A 16246-nucleotide genomic window follows, 5' to 3' on the forward strand; every position below is an offset into this window, starting at 1 on the left:
CTTTCAGCTCAAAGAAGTTCCCTCAAAACCACTCGGCTCACACTTAACAGCAGAAGTTATTCGCTGTGACGGGAACTCCACCATATCTTGAAATCGTAATGCCCTCTGTTGAAAGCTTTTGGGTAACCAATGTGGTTTACTCTTAAGCCACAGAGAATGCCATCTTAACGGATGCCGCCTGAGGGAATTGGAAAAGGCGATGGATCTGGTGCCAAAATGCTAGGGTGGAAGTATCCTCGCCGTGGGGTACTTTCCCAACTATCGTTCCTCTCAGCGCAGCTTCTACATGAAACCTTCTTTGTGAATCAGGCCCAACATTTCCGCAGCCAGAAAAAAAGGGGGTAGGGTGGCCAAAACTGGTTTTGAAATCATGAGGTTTCAAAGCACCAGAGAGTTGTTTTCTAGAACTACTAAGCTACAGTTGGAGAAACACATGTTGTGAGTTAAAATATGGCTCCCAGTCCTTTCTCTATGGCCTCTGGGACTCTCCCCCAGGAGTGGGGAGCATTTGGGGGCCAATTTGGACAGGGCCAGAGAAACAAATGTGAATTTTATCCTTGTTGAGCAGGAAGAAGAAGAAGAGTTTGGATTTGATATCCTGCTTTATCACTACGCTAAGGAGTCTCCTTTCCCTTCCTCCCCCACAACAAACACTCTGTGAGGTGAGTGGGGCTGAGAGACTTCAGAGAAGTGTGACTAGCCCAAGGTCACCCAGCAGCTGCATGTGGAGGAGTGGAGACCCGAACCCGGTTCACCAGATTACGAGACTACTGCTCTTAACCACTACACCACACTGGCTCTCTTTCCACAGCAGGCATCTTTCCATACTCAAACCACAGGCAATAGTTGTTATCAGAGTCCATCCTACTGGCAAAAATGCACAAGGAAGGTGCAAAGCAGGCCTGGTGAAAAGAGTTGTGGCTGCAGAGTTTCCAGGAACAGACAGAGAGTCCTGGAGATCTGCAATACCACCACTACCAAAGCCTGAGACTAGAAGCAAAGCGCATATCTCCATCCTCTTGCTTCCAGCTGGCAGTTCAAGGTACTGCTCAGGCACCTTCTGAAATCAATGGGATTTACGTGCCTATTAAGCAGGCGTGGAGTCCCCATGGGCTTTTAAGAACTCATCCCTATAAACCCCCTTGAGGACTTGGAATCATAATAATAAAAAGCAAGCGAGAACAGCAAACTGGAAGAAATGAAATCTCTAATCCATCTTCTGACCTGGCCTCCCCCTCGGCATCAAATGAAAGCAGATCCTTTAATCTCGCCACTGTCTAATTACAGCCGGGGAAAACATGCTAAGCAAAGCTGTGCCAAAGTGGCACTCTGTGCCAGGAGAGGGGGACCCGCCCCGCACTGCCATCCTCTCGCAGGCATAGCCAGAAAAAAACGTACCTGCCTTTGAACCAATTGCCAGGGGCCACATGCTGGGTTGCAGCCAACTATGCTTTACCCAGAGTAGACCCATTAAAATTAATTTCAGTGCTCCGAGTCGGACTAATTTTGGAAACAACCCTCTGATGCAGTGGAAAACAGGCAGGTGTCCGATTTTATCCTTGAGGTTTTAAGCGCTTGATTTTCCCACTTTTGTTGTGTTGCATGTTTGCAGCGTAGACAGCCTGGAAGTAATGCTGACCACCCCCTTTTCTGACCCTAAGCAGTGTCTGCCCCACATTCCCTTGTCTCCTGCATGACTAAATTACTCGTGCGCCCACAGCCTTTCATTGTTAAGTAGCTTAAAGAGATAGCCAGCTGCTTGCTTCCCCACTGGTAAACATACCTTGCCATGTCTGTGTGGTGATATCCTGGGATCTTCACAAACACTCCAACTTTGGAAGGGGAAGGGCCAGTCATTAAATGTTGATCGCTGCAAGGGAAGTGGAAAACCCAGTATTTTTCTAGGAGAAAACCAACTTAATGTCAAGGCACAGCTGTCGTTTCCCCTTTTTTAAGGGAAATTCCCTTATTCCGAATAGGATTCCTCACAAGAAAAGGGAAAAGTTGACAGCCATGTGCCAAGGGTGGGAGGGAGGTGAGGAGGAGGAAGAGGAGACAGATCCAGGTAGGCAGGGGGAGATGCTCACAGAGGGCCTGGGAACATGAAGCAGGAAGGTGGTTTTGATATTATCTACTAGGTCTTGCTCTTCCTTCAAACCAGCACCTATGGGTCTCCTCAGCAGGCAACTGTTATTATCACAGTGCAAAGGTTCTATTCAGCCAGGCAAAACCACTAATGGCCCCCAGTTATTGCCCTGCACCCACGCAGTGGGCAAACGACTTTCCTGACATGTGGAATGATTCACACTTGGGGAAGTGTCATTGCAGGCCATCCCTGCCTCATTGTATTGTTGGGGGTGCCAAGTGCATCAGTAGGCTGGCTGCCAGTTCCCTGCCACCAAGCCTTTAGCTGCGGATCCCCATTCCTTGGAATCATAGAGTTGGGAGGGACCCCAAGAGGCATCTAGTCCAGTTCCCTGCAATGCAGGAATATGCAGCTGCCCCTTATGGGGCTCGAACCTGCAGCCTTGTTTTGTTTTTGTTCTATTATGTATTTTGTGTTCTAGTTTTGCATTTTATGTTGTGATCCACCCTGGCATCTTTGGATGGTATACAAATTAAATCAATAAAAGCTAATAATAATAGCAAAGAACTCTTCCTCCTCAGTGTTCCACCCACCCACCTTCTCCAGAGTGACCCTAGGAGCCAATCCTCAGTGGCCGACTCACCTTCTTTCACTCTGATTGGCTCCAACCAGCACAAAGGATGAGAAGACTGCTTCTCAGTGGCTTAAAAGCTCCTTCGTGCTGATTGGGCAGCTCCAGGGTGCTGGAGAGTGGGACCCTGCTGCAGAATTAGTAACCCCTGCCATCCTGGACTATAACCACTCCCAGCATTGGTTATGCTGGCTGGAGCTGATGGGAGTTCAGAATTCAACTGCATCTCAGGGACCATTTCCCCAGCCCCGCCTTTGTTGATGTGGAGCAAATGTGAGCCTGTGGATGTTTCGTGAAATTCTAGCCCATGGTTGTGGAGGGGGGGGATGTTCTGTGATGTTCTGCTGGTTGTTGCACATGATAAAAGGGAGTTCTGTATCTTGGCTGACAACCGGAGAGTCGTTTCCTCGGCAAATTCTTGGCTCGCACTTGCAGTTTGGGAAGGTTGGTGGAGCTTGCCAAGTGGAATGTGGGTTGGAACTGAGGGCGGAATGCATGTCAGGAAGTCCCTGGGGGGAGAATGTAGGCCTTTTCTTTCTTCTCCTCAAAAAGCAGTGCTCTTGCCTTGGGGTGGAAATGCTGGGTGCCACATGCTGTGTTGGGCGAGGGCTGAGCTAAAACTGCACACCTTGTTTCATGTGAGCATATTTCAGGGATATGCATACTGTAAACAAAATTGCATACCTCTTGTTAAATGTATATATTCATTGTGAATATATGCACAGTGTTTTGATGCTGTACTTCAGGCATAGGCAAACTCGGCCCTCCAGATGTTTTTGGGACTACATCTCCCATCATCCCTGACCACTGGTCCTGTTAGCTAGGGATGATGGGAGTTGTAGTCCCAAAACATCTGGAGGGCCGAGTTTGCCTATGCCTGCCGTACTTCATGCCACCAAGCTCACTTTCCTTCTGTGCCTTCACAATCGGCAGTGAGGGAAAGGGCTGGTGAGAGCAAAACGAAAATTAGGAAGATGATGGCAATAGTAAGGGGTATATTGAACAGCACTTAAATGTTCAGCAACAACAGTATCGCTTTGGTGGTGGTGGTTATTGTTAAAGGTAAAGGGACCCCTGACCATTAGGTCAAGTCGTGACCGACTCTGGGGTTGCAGCGCTCATCTCGCTTTATTGGCCAAGGGAGCCGGCGTACAGCTTCCGGGTCATGTGGCCAGCATCACTAAGCCGCTTCTGGCAAACCAGAGCAGTGCACAGAAATGTTGTTTACCATCCTGCCAGAGCGGTAGCTATTTATCTACTTGCACTTTGAGGTGCTTTTGAACTGCTAGGTTGGCAGGAGCAGGGACCGAGCAATGGGAGCTCACCCCGCCACGGGGATTTGAACCGCCAACCTTCTGATCAGCAAGTCCTAGGCTCTGTGGTTTAACCCACAGCGCCACCATGCATTAAATTTATATAGCTGCCCATCAACAGCTGCAGCTTACTGTTCTGATCTTAGGAGAGAGAAAAGCTTTTCTCTGTCTGCTTTCTCCATGGCCTGTATAGTATTATAAACTTCTATCATGTCCCCTTTTACTTGCCTTTTCTCTAAACTAAAAAGTCCCAAACATTTACCCACAGGGGAGTTGCCCCATCCCCTTGCTCATTTTGGTGCCTTTTACTGAAACTTTCCCAAGCCCACAACATCCTTTTTGAGTCAAGGTGACCAGAAAGATTTCCCTGGGGCGATGCTGGTGTTTATCACATGCCCTCACAGAATATCCAGCACCTTGCACATTTGACCAGGTGCCCTCTGTTTCCCGTGCCAGCTGGAGAAGGAAGCACACAGAAAGAATCTTCTGTTCTTTCTGCCCGCCTACCAGGTTTGGCATGGGGTTGTCCTTTGGTTCCAGATCAGGCTTGCAAAAAACCTCAATTAAGATGAAACCTTTTGTGTGGCTCTCCCTTTTCCCACCAGAGCCAAAGGACTTCCCAGCCATCCTCCCTTTGCTCGGCTCTCACAAGTATTGAGGTTATGTGGCTTGGCTTTGAAAAACATAATATTAACCCTGCTCAAAGCAACCACCCTTTTCCCCACCCCTTTCCCATTTTGCTTCTGAATTACCTTGTTTTTGCACCGCCCAATTTCTATTCATTCTTTTGTGTCCCCGTTGGGAAGGGCAGGCTGTTGTTCCCAAAACCATGCCCTCCCACTATCCTGTTGCCAAAGAACGTAGTGAAAAGATCGGCTTAGAATAAAGGGTTTAGAATGGGGGGGCGGGAATACAGGTTTGGCAGGGAGGAAGATTGTGGCTCAGGTCACAACCCAATGATACTGCCCATATTTTGCAGACCTCATCCTTCCCAACTTCCTTTCCTTCTGTGTTGTGCTTCTGAAACCAACTTAGGGAAGCTGCCAAGGGTGTCAACTTGAATAAAATGGGGGGCAGGTAAGCTCCGCCCTGCAGATGTGATCACATGATGTAGCCCACGCACACCATTTGAATGACAATGCCCATCAACTTGTGGGGGGGGGGCAGCCCCCTCAAATATTTTATTGGAGTGGGGGGGATGGACCTCAGCCCCCAGGAGTTGGCTCCTATGTAAGCTGTCCTTTTTTTCAGCTGAAGCACAGCTTAAAAATACATAATAAAAGTAAATCAGCCCCACTGTGGTGTTGAGGGGCTGTTCATTCATTCAGATTAAAGATGGTTGTGCTAGCCTGTTCAGGAGGAGGGAGATCCAAATCATTCTCTCTGCCCATCCAAGCTGCACAACTTGGTAATATTGCTTGCCCTGTCCTGGACAATATCCTTCAGAGGATGCAGCAACCAGAACTGTACAGAATGCATCCCAAGCACGGTCACACAATGGATCTGTATAAAGATTGGCAGTTTTATTTTTAATCCCGTTCCCTCCAATGGGCTCACAGCCTTGTATGTGCCCCGCCTCCATTTCCCCTTCACAACAACCTTGTGCCAGGCTGGGAGTTTGTGGCTGGCTCAAGGTCACCCAGAGTAGGGATTTGAACCCAGGTTCCCATGGCCCTAGTCTGACACTCTTAACCCAGTGTTTTCCAAACTTGGATCTCCAGCTGTTTTGGGACTACAACTCCCATCATCCTTAGCTACCAAGACCAGTGGTCAGGGATGATGGGAATTGTATTCCAAAAGCAGCTGGAGTCCTAAGTTTGGGAAGCACTGTTCTAACCTCTGATCCACAGATAGGAACCCTGATGCTCTCAGACATTGTTGCCCTCCAAATCCCATGGGCATGGCCTATGGGATTTGTAGTCCCAGCAGCATCTCGAAGGCCACAGGTTTCCTCATCTCTGCAGTGTTTTATATTACACCACAGAGCTGGTGCTGTTGGCTGTGGTTCCTTAAAACAGCAACAGCAGAACTGCAACGGCACTTGGGATCCTGTGACGCTAACCCTCAAGATTCCCTGGAGATCTTCCTGAGCCGAAGGAGGCGGCCAGCCCCTCGCTTCCTGACATTGTGTTCCTCTTTCCTCGCAGTGCTTCTCCGGGAAGAGGTGTCCCAGCTTCAAGAGGAGGTTCACTTGCTCCGGCAGATGAAGGAAATGCTAACGAAAGACCTGGAGGAGACCCACGGCGGCAAGTCGACGGAGATCCTCTCGGCCACCGAGCTCAAGGTCCAGCTGGCGCAGAAAGAGCAGGAGCTCTCTAGAGCCAAAGAGGCCCTCCAAGGTAAGACCTGGACTTCCCTTCTGTATATTGTCATAACATGAAATATGCATCATTCGCTCCGTTCACCCCACCTCTCTAAGCCCAAGCTACTTGCCTCATTTGTGAGCTTTGAGCAGCACACATTTCATTCCCTTCCCACTCTGCAGTTCTGTAATTTTCTGTTCTGTAACGTTTGGGCCCTCGGCCTCATTTGGGCCCTGTTTCATCCCTTTGGCTGTGTTGCAAATTCCACGCACCCTCGACCACAATAATGTACTGATGCTACTCCAATGTGATGTCATGAAAGAAAGCCCACATGGACAACCTCTGGGCTGTTAAATGGCAGCCACTTTCTAATCCTTACTCAGAGCAGGCCCACTGAAATTAACAGATGCAGCTGACTTAGGCCCACAAACTTCAGTGGATTAACTCTTGGCTGGGTGCAACCGAGCGTTGGCAGGTGAGGGTTAGGCCAGTGAAGGCAAAATAAAGAATGGGAATGGGAAACCGCAGTCAGGACGAAAGGTTGCTGATCTAACCTGGGAACCATGCAAAGGTGCTACAAAATGGGGAAATAGCTCAGTCGTCCCCCAAAGTCCAGAGCCAACCTTTTCCCACCCCCCATCCTTCTATTCCCATGTCCCACAAAAAGGGATTCTTTCACCAGTGGGGAAAAGGCTGTCCCTTCACCACGGGAAACATTACGGGGCAGGGCAGAATTGGTCTCCAAACATATAAGCCTTTTTTACACACCTTCCGGACCTCAAACACATACACACAGGTTCTTTTCGTTGGCACAACTGGGAGGCTAGGACGGGTGCTATTCATTCACTGTTGGAAGTTTCGCAAAGGAAGAGAATCGGGCTCCCCGGTAGGTATTTTTAGAGATCCCTGCCTGATGTGGTCAGATCCAGTCGAATTCATCTGAGCACACAGAGCTGAAGGAGGAAGTGGAAAAGAGTGCCCCTCTATCAACCTCTTCCTTCAACTCTATGTCCTTTTCTAGGGCTGCAAAGCTAACCACCTTCACTATCTCATGGGGCAGCTCAGAAACTCCGTGAGTGCCAGGAGAAGACCTCAAGGGCATCATGGCACCCAAGGTCACCACCTTGTGGAGACCCCCATATTAGGGGCTTCCCATAAGCACCTGTGGGCTAGATGGACCTTACGCTCTGATCCAGCAGGACTCTGGTGTTCATATGCAGAGTTCTGCATGGCCCTGCTGGTGCAAAAGGAGAGGGAGGGGGGGTTCTCTCTGCTAATGTACTAGAAGCTCAGCGTGGATGCGGCATTTCATAGCTACGCTAAACCGCCAGTCCTGATTGCTCCCATCTATCCAAATTACCTGCAGAGGAAAGCGACTTCCAGCGGTTCATGCTGGGCACCGAGAGACTCTAAATATAAACTCCAAGCTGCACAACACACCACATGTGGGTTCCTCTCTTCTGGTACCTTTCCAAAGGTTGCGGAGAAATGCCATCAAAAGACGTTAGACTCAAACATGATAAAAGCACAGTCTGTTTAGCAAGCAGGAGAAAGTGAGAGCAGAGGAGAAATGCAATGAAAATCAGTGGTAAGGAGGCAGCTTCCAAGGCCTGTAGAGCATGGGTAGGCAAACTAAGGCCCGGGGGCTGGATCTGGCCCAATCGCCTTCTAAATCTGGCCTGCAGACGGTCAGGGAATCAGTGTGTTTTTACATGAGTGGAATGTGTGCTTTTATTTAAAATGCATCTCTGGGTTATTTGTGGTGCATAGGAATTTGTTCATATTTTTTTCCAAAATATAGTCTGGCCCCCCACAAGGTCTGTGAGACAGTGGACCGGCCCCCTGCTGAAAAAGTTTGCTGAGCCCTGATCTAGGGGCTACTTAGTAGGGTTGACTGGCAGCAGCCCTTTAGTCTCAGACAGAGGAGAGGCTTCCAGGCCACTTGCTCCCTGATTCTTTTAGCTGTAGAGATGCTGGAGGTTGAACCTGACCTTCTCTTTCTTTTTTGTTAAATGCACAGTATGGTAAGACACCACTTGTTAAATTCTTGTCTGTCTTGATTCTGCCTCAATTTCTCAGAATGTGAGTCTGCTGCTCTGCCCAGCCTAGTTTCTGAGGTCCAGTGCGGGGGGGAAAGGGGGGGAGAATGTGAGTCTGCTTTCAACTATGGACTGTTCTGTCCCTCCTCCACTCTGAGCACAGAGAGTTGCCAGTTCAATCCTTGGCATCTCCAAATTTGACCTCTCTCTTAAAACCTGGGAGCGTTTTTGCCGGTCAGTGTGGACAATACTGAGCTAGTTGGACCATATAGAATTGTAGAGTTGGAAAGGGCTCCAGTCTAACCCCCTGCAATGCAGCAATCTCAGCTAGATCACCCATGACAGATGGCCAAACAACCTCTGCTTAAAAACCTCCGTAGAAGGGGAGTCCACCCCCTCTTGGTGGGATCCCATCCCTCTGTCAAACAGCTCTTCCTGTAGGAAAGTTCTTCCTGATGTTTTATTCGGAATCTCCTTTCTTGTAGCTGGCGTGGGGAGGGGAGACTCAGAAGGATTCAGATTGTGGTGCTCCGAGATTAAGGCTGCCTTTCCCAAAGCTAATAATAATAATAATAATAGTTTATATCCCGCCCTCCCTAGCCAAAACCGGGCTCAGAGCGGCTAACAACAGTAAAAATAGCACAATTTACATAAAATCACAGTCAATTACTTAAAATACATTCTAAAATCAATTCAGAATCGAATTAATGGCAACCATTGGACTAGAGTTCTATGAGGATTACAAGAGGGGAGAGGGAGTCAGACTGTGCCTTGGCCAAAGGCCTGGTGGAGCAGCTCCATCTTGTAGGCCCTGCGGAAAGATGTCAAGTCCCGCAGGGCCCTAGTCTCTTGTGACAGAGCGTTCCACCAGATCAGGGCCATGGCCGAAAAAGCCCTGGCTCTGGTTGAGGCCAGCCTAACCTCTCTGTGGCCCGGGACCTCCAAGATGTTTTTGTTTGAAGACCGTAAGGTCCTTCATGGGACATATCAAGAGAGGTGATCCCGTAGGTACGAGGGTCCTCAGCCGTATAGGGCTTTAAAGGTTAAAACCAGCACCTTAAACCTGATCTGCCCTTGGGTAAATAGCAGTGGCAGAGCGTGCTTTCATGGTGCTGGGGTGGGCAGGGTGCGGAGGGTGAAAGGAGCCCACTGTTTGCCAGCCCAGCGTCACCAGCCCTGAGCCGCTTTGTGAGGCTGGAATGACCCTTGCAAAGCAGCTCGCAGAGGCCGTCATGCGCCCTTCGTTCCCACCCTCACCCTTAGTAAATAGAGAACACAGGACATATACCCCTTTGTCTTTTTGGGATTCAGGTTAAACAAATTTGCAGAGGATTAGGTTACCAGTAGCTACTAGCCTGTCAGGATGCTGTCAGCAGCTTCCAGCTGGTTGCCTAGGAAAGTATAAAGATAAGGAAAAGTATATTACAGTCCCTTTTTATTTCAATCTTTACAGAGAGAAGCTATAGAACCCAACATCTTGGATAAGGGTGTTGTCTCAAGTGAATCTCCACCCTTCCGTCTCTCCCACTTCCTCATTCATTCATCATCATCACCTCCTCTTCAGGTGCTGCTACATACCCTCTCTCTTCGAGTTCTTTGCTCTCCTACTTTTAAGGCTCGCCGGGTTCTGGGAGATGGAGGTCTGTGATGCTTTCTAATGACAACATGTTACTCTGGCTCTCCCACGATTTCCCAGCTTTCCCCCTCATCTGCCTCTGAGGTGCGACCTCCCTCAATCCACTGTTGTAAATCTATACTGTCTTCCTCTTCCCTGGAAGGGTCAGGATGGGGAGGTGGTCTCCACCGTTCCTCCTTCTTGCCCAGTCTCTGACATCACCCCTACGTTTTCCCTTCATGGTTGGGGGCAGTCCATGCTTCTGAAAAGCAGCGGCTGGAAACTGCAGGAGGGGAGAGCTGCTGTTACACTTAGGTCCTGCTTACAGACTTCTCACAGGCCTCTAGCTGGCCACTCTGAGGGCAGAATGCCGGACTTGATGGGCCTATGGCCTGATGCAGCAGCCAGGCTCTTTTTGTTGTTATTGTTGTTGTTTTGTTCTTAAGCTGAGGAGAGTCTGCATGTTGCCACACGAACAGAGCGCAGCAAGAGCTTGACGGCCACCTGAACTGTTCTCCTGCTGAATGTGGGTGTATGTTTGGCTATGCTTGATGGGCTCCAGTAGCGCTTTGCTTTACACAGCTCTCTACTCCCGACACAGACTCAGCAACAGCCGCAATTTTAGTAACAGATGTTAATTCTTATTTGGAGAGGGAAGACTCCTGCGCTCTGCTCCCTTTGATTAATTTTTCCCCCCTTCCAGTTCGCTGCTTCCAAACCTGCAAAAATTGCTGAGATGCCTCGTTCCTTGAGCCCTTTAAAATCCTAGCGATCTGCTGAAGAGGGGCTTACCTTATCGTAGCCTGAATGCAGAACAGGGATTAATCGGGCCGCCTCTGAGATGCATGGAAATGCATTGCCAGGGAAGGTTTTTGATCGGCTGTTTATTGTAGTGCAAATGCTACAATAAGCCGTCCACCACCCTCCTTTCTCGTGCCGCGGAAATGAACACTTCTCCAAGCGCAGGGAAAGCGTGGAGGAAATTGCCTGGCACAGACAACTTGGGTGAAAATTATATGTCAAAATGCAAAATAGGCTGGGTCACGTGCATCTCAGGAGCTGGTGGGATTCTGGATCAGGTCACAATGATTTAGATGGTGTTGAAGGGGGGATTAGGCTAATTATGGAAGGATAAAAGGTAAAGGGACCCCTGAACATTAGGTCCAGTCGTGGCCAACTCTGGGGTTGCAGTGCTCATCTCGCTTTATCGGCTGAGGGAGCCGGCGTACAGCTTCCGGGTCATGTGGCCAGCATGACTAAGCCGCTTCTGGCAAACCAGAGCAGCGCACGGAAACACCGTTTACCTTCCCGCCAGAGTGGTACCTATTTATCTACTTGCACTTTGTGCTTTCAAACTGCTAGGTTGGCAGGAGCAGGGACCGAGCAACGGGAACTCATCCTGTCGCGGGGATTCGAACCACCAACCTTCTGATCGGCAAGTCCTAGGCTCTGTGGTTTAACCCACTGTGCCACCCGCGCCCCTTCTGGAAGGATAGGATCATAGAATTGTAAAGTTAGGACTCCAAGGTCCAGTTCAACCCCCTGTAGCACAGGAATCTTTTGTCCAATGTGGGGCTCGAACGCATGACCCTGAGATTAAGAGTCTTGAGCTATAATGGGGCAGGACCGTAGCCCAGTGGCAGGGCATCTACCTTGCATGCGGAAGGTCCCAGGTTCAGTCCCCTGCATCTCCAAGTAGGACTGGGAGAGATCCCTACCTAAAATCCTGGAGAACTGCTGCCAGTCAGTGTAGGTAATACTGAGCTAGGTAGACCAAAGGTGTGTCTTGGTACAAGGCCGCTTCCTGCATTCCTCCTTAAATCAGCCCTTTATTCAGAACCATGAGGACTAGAATCTTCCTTCGTTTTTGCAAGCAAAAGGGAATGTCTCCTGCCTGAAACCCTGGAGATCCATTGCCAGGGCTGGGGAACCTGCCCAGGGGCAGGGCAAAGGCAAAAATGGGCAGAGCCGTGAATGCAAATTCCAGTTCTGCATGGGAGTTCAGGCAAAGAGGCATTATCAGAGTTCAAGGACACATTCCATTTTTTATTTACTTACAAATTTTCCAAAAATAAAATACAATTGGTAAACACTTTGCAATATACATTCCCTTGATAGTTTACTTCCCTTCCAGCCTTCCATGGCTTCCTCAAATTATCTATTGCTGCTGCATATTATAATTGACTTATGCCTTCCTTCCTTCTCCTTATTCTCAGAATGACTTTTATTGCTGACCTTACTCTAAACCTGCCAGCGTTTTAATATGTTTGCAATTTTTTTTAAAAAAAAAATCTACATTTTCCAACCTTCCTTAAAGGCCGTCTCATCTCGTTCTCTATTTTTACTAGTTAAACTTTCCAATTCAGCATATTCCATCAATTTCAACCGCTACTACTCTTTCGTGGGCATTGCATCCTCAAGGACCCATTCCAACCAGTCAAAAACACCCAATCAGGGCGCAAAGCAGGACTGCTGAGAGTCGGCACCTGGGGAAAGAGGGCAGGGCCTGTGGAAGGTCGCAAGGACCAGGTCAAAACACCTAGGAGGCTGCATCTGCCCTCTGTGCCTGATGTTCCCCAACCCTGGTGAGGACAGTAATAAGCTACTAGATGCACCAGTAGTTTGACTAAGTCAGCTTCTTGTACTCTGAATCTTCTTATGCAGCATGGACATCTGGACAATGCAGGGACTCTGGCAATGCAGCAAGCGCAGCTATTTATTCAGCTCGCCCAAGGGTGGCTAAAGGAACAGGTTTGGCCTCATGCTGAACTGACTCAGCTGTTTCAAAAACATACGCCTTTGGGTCACAGAAGGGAGAAGGGAGTCACCTTTTGCAGGACAAAGGAACCTGGATCAGCAGGTCAAAAGAGCCTGAACAGGTGCGGCTGGACAAATGTGCTGGGGGACAAGGCCAGGCCAGGACCATAGGTGTCTATACCCCAATCTAAGCCGTTCCCTCCAAGGTCCTTGGCTGAGCTGGAGTGGCTGGGAGCTGAACATGGGAAGTAGTTTTGCACCAAGTCAGAGTGTTGGTCCATTTATCTCAGTATAGACTCTACACTGACTTGCAGTAATGCTCCTGGGTTTCGGATGCGGGGCATTCCCAACCTCACACCCAGGGAATGAACCTAGGGCCTTTTGCCACTGCAATCTACTGCTTAAAGATAAAGGGACCCCTGACCATTAGGTCCAGTCGTGGCCTACTCTGGGGTTGCGGCCACTTTACTGGCCGAGGGAGCCGGCGTACAGCTTCCGGGTCATGTGGCCAGCATGAGTAAGCTGCTTCTGGCGAACCAGAGCAGCGCACGGAAACGCCGTTTACCTTCCCACCGGAGCGGTACCTATTTATCTACTTGCACTTTAATGTGCTTTTGAACTGCTAGGTTGGCAGGAGCAGGGACCGAACAATGGGAGCTCACCCCGTTGCGGGGATTCGAACCACCGACCTTCTGATTGGCAAGTTCTAGGCTCTGTGGTTTAACCCACAGTGCCACCCACATCCCTGCAATCTACTGCTTAGCTACAGCCTTTTCCTTTAGTGACCATCCCGGTCTCCAAGTGGTCAGAGGAGGCAATGTCACCATGCTGTTGAATTGCCAGCTGCTGGGGGCGACTGTGGGAGAGGGGCATTGCCTTCATGTCCTGCAGTGTGGGCTTCCCAAGATGCACCTGGCCATGGCAGTCAACAGGATGGGGAAAACTTTCTGGTGGTAAGAGCTGTGGGACAGTGGAACGGACTTATGCCAGAAGGTGTTGGTTGGAGCGATGCTTTAGCTGTGATTCTTGCATTGCAGGAAGCAGAGGTGCCGAGTTGTGCCCAACATGGGGGGGGGGCTCATCTCACGTGTGAAGTCACACCTGTGTGACGACGCACACATGTGACACCAGCGCACTGGGCTCGCCAGAGGGCTGGTTATGAGCCCAGCACTCTTCCTGTGTTCAACAGAGGGTCGCACCAGAGTGCTAGACCCTCCTAACTAGCCCAGAGTATCAGCGCCAGATGGGAAGGAGCAATGGGCCCACCAGCAGGGTTGCGCCAGAGCACCGAAGGTCAGGCACATTGGTGCGCCCCTGCTGATGAGCACAGTGCATCTTCCCATCTGACACCGGTGCTCATCGGAGGGTTGCGCCAACACACGTGTCCCAACACACACAATGGAAGAGGTCAAGCTTGGGAAGGCCAACCGTCAGGAGTTTTCTCCAGCCCCTCAACATTGAGAGGGCCCAGCCAGTTGTCCAGCGATTTTGAGGGGGCTGAAGACACCCCAGCACCCTGGAGTTGGCGCGCCTGGCAGGAGGTTGGCCTTGATGACCCTCGGAGGGAGTCCCTTCCAAATCTTCAGCTCTGTGATTCTGACTAGATGGTGTTTGCTTTGGTTCAGCAGGGCTGCTCTTCCTTGGTTCTTCTGACTCTTCCCGGATGCTTTCTTAGCAGCCACTATTCATCTATAGTGGTAATTGTTCAACTGTGCGTAATGTTTGTAGCCATTTCTATTAATTTTCTTATTAATCCTATTTGGAATGAAGTTCTCCGATGGCTAATAAATCTCTCTCTCATACTTTAGTACTAATCACTTTTTGAAGAGAAGGAGGAGACTCGTCTTTTGTTAGAGAGAGAGAGAAAGCGCAGACTATATTAATTTCAATGATTCTTGCCCTCAGAAGTGAAAAATGAGGACTAATGGTGCTTTATCTATGGGTCCCCTTATTATATATTAGGGATGAGCACTTTGTCTGAATCCAAGTAATTAGCCATTTATTTGAGATGGAACTCTTGGTGAGAACTCACTCTATAAAACGTGTCCATTAATTTGAACGGAACCAATATCTTAATAAATTAAATCAACTACAGCTGTGTGTAAATGCTGTGTCTATCTCAAGTCAAATTTCTGGATGGGAGATAGATCCTGGACTCATAAATTAACTCCTAGAAGGACCCCTACATTGGCTGAAATAGTATGACATTTAAGGTGAAGGCAGGCGTGATGTTTTACAGGCAGTAGAGGCAGTTTAGTAGTGCTTCTGCGGCTCTGAAAAAAGCAGAGTTTCTGCACCCATGCCTCTCTCTCCATCATCTATCCAAGCAAAGGTGCTGGTTTTAACCTTTAAAGCCCTATATGGCCTAGGACCCTCGTACCTACGGGACCGCCTCTCCTGGTATGTCCCACGGAGGACCTTACGGTCTTCAAATAAAACATCATGGAGGTCCCAGGCCACAGAGAGGTTAGGCTGGCCTGAACTAGAGCCAGGGCTTTTTTGGCCGTGGCTCCGATCTGGTGGAACTCTCTGTCACAAGAAACTAGGGCCCTGCAGGACTTGACATGTTTCCACAGGGCCTGCAAGACAGAGCTGTTCCCCCAGGCCTTTGGCCAAGGCACAGCCTGACCCCCTCCTTTGGTAATTCTTCACAGAACTCTAGCCCAATGGTTGCCATCAATTTGATTTGAACTGATTTTATAATGAATTGATTTTAGAATGCTGTATTATTTTACTGTTGTTAGCCGCTCTGAGCCCGGCTTCGGCTGGGTAGGGCGGGATATAAATTATAAATTATTATTATTATTATTATTATTATTATTATTATTATTATTATCATTATTATTGATATTGAAGGAAACATCCTGGTTGGTTTAAAGCACTTGGGAAGGGTGTGGCCTGGGAAGAGGAGGTGTGGCCTGGAAAGAGTCTTAAGACCTGGATAGAGAGCCTTGGAGGGTTCATACAGCCTGAGGTTCCCCAACTGTGTCTTAGACTGCTTTGCTTGCAAACACCTGGGGAAATTTTGTCACCTTTCAATCAGTTTTACTGTCACCTTCATAGTTTATTTCATTGTGTGAGGCTCTTCCAGCTGTATGGTCCTGAGCCAAAATGAATGAGCAAGAATGGTAATGGAGCTGGAAGTATGTATGGAGCTATAGGCAGCTGGTTGTAGCTTGACCAGCTCCTGGCACGGGCATCTGGCCTAGTTGAGGATGCACAGTTCCTTGTGGGCTATAGGACATCAGTTTCCACTTCATGAATCTGCAGCTGATGGAGAATAGGGAAGCAGGGCAGCTCCGTCAACTCTGCTGAGAGTCTCCTTGAACTGTTTCCATCCCAGCTAGTGTTTGTAAGAACTTGGAAACGTTAAGAACTGAGGTTCCTTTTTTTTACTTTTCCTCCTCCCTCCTCCTTCCTGTTTCCTTTCGTGTCCTGTCTTTCATGTGTTAAGCCTCTCTTTAACTACTGATCTTTCTAAGCCACCATGGGAGCCTTTCCA

At 49.0% G+C, this 16246-nt stretch overlaps 1 protein-coding gene across 2 annotated transcripts in view; it reads left to right on the top strand.

Moving 5' to 3' along the window:
- The window catches only part of LOC309376843 (kazrin-like), a 219856-nt gene that overhangs the window by 168656 nt on the left and 34954 nt on the right, over nt 1-16246 (top strand). For both annotated transcript variants that reach the window (XM_081923728.1, XM_081923729.1), the window contains exon 2: nt 6178-6369. In XM_081923728.1, the coding sequence (XP_081779854.1) occupies nt 6178-6369 (192 nt within the window). The remainder of the gene's footprint in view (nt 1-6177; nt 6370-16246) is intronic.

The sequence above is a fragment of the Podarcis melisellensis genome (genome assembly GCF_964234715.1).
Source record: "Podarcis melisellensis genome assembly, chromosome: 8".
NCBI lineage: Eukaryota > Metazoa > Chordata > Lepidosauria > Squamata > Lacertidae > Podarcis > Podarcis melisellensis.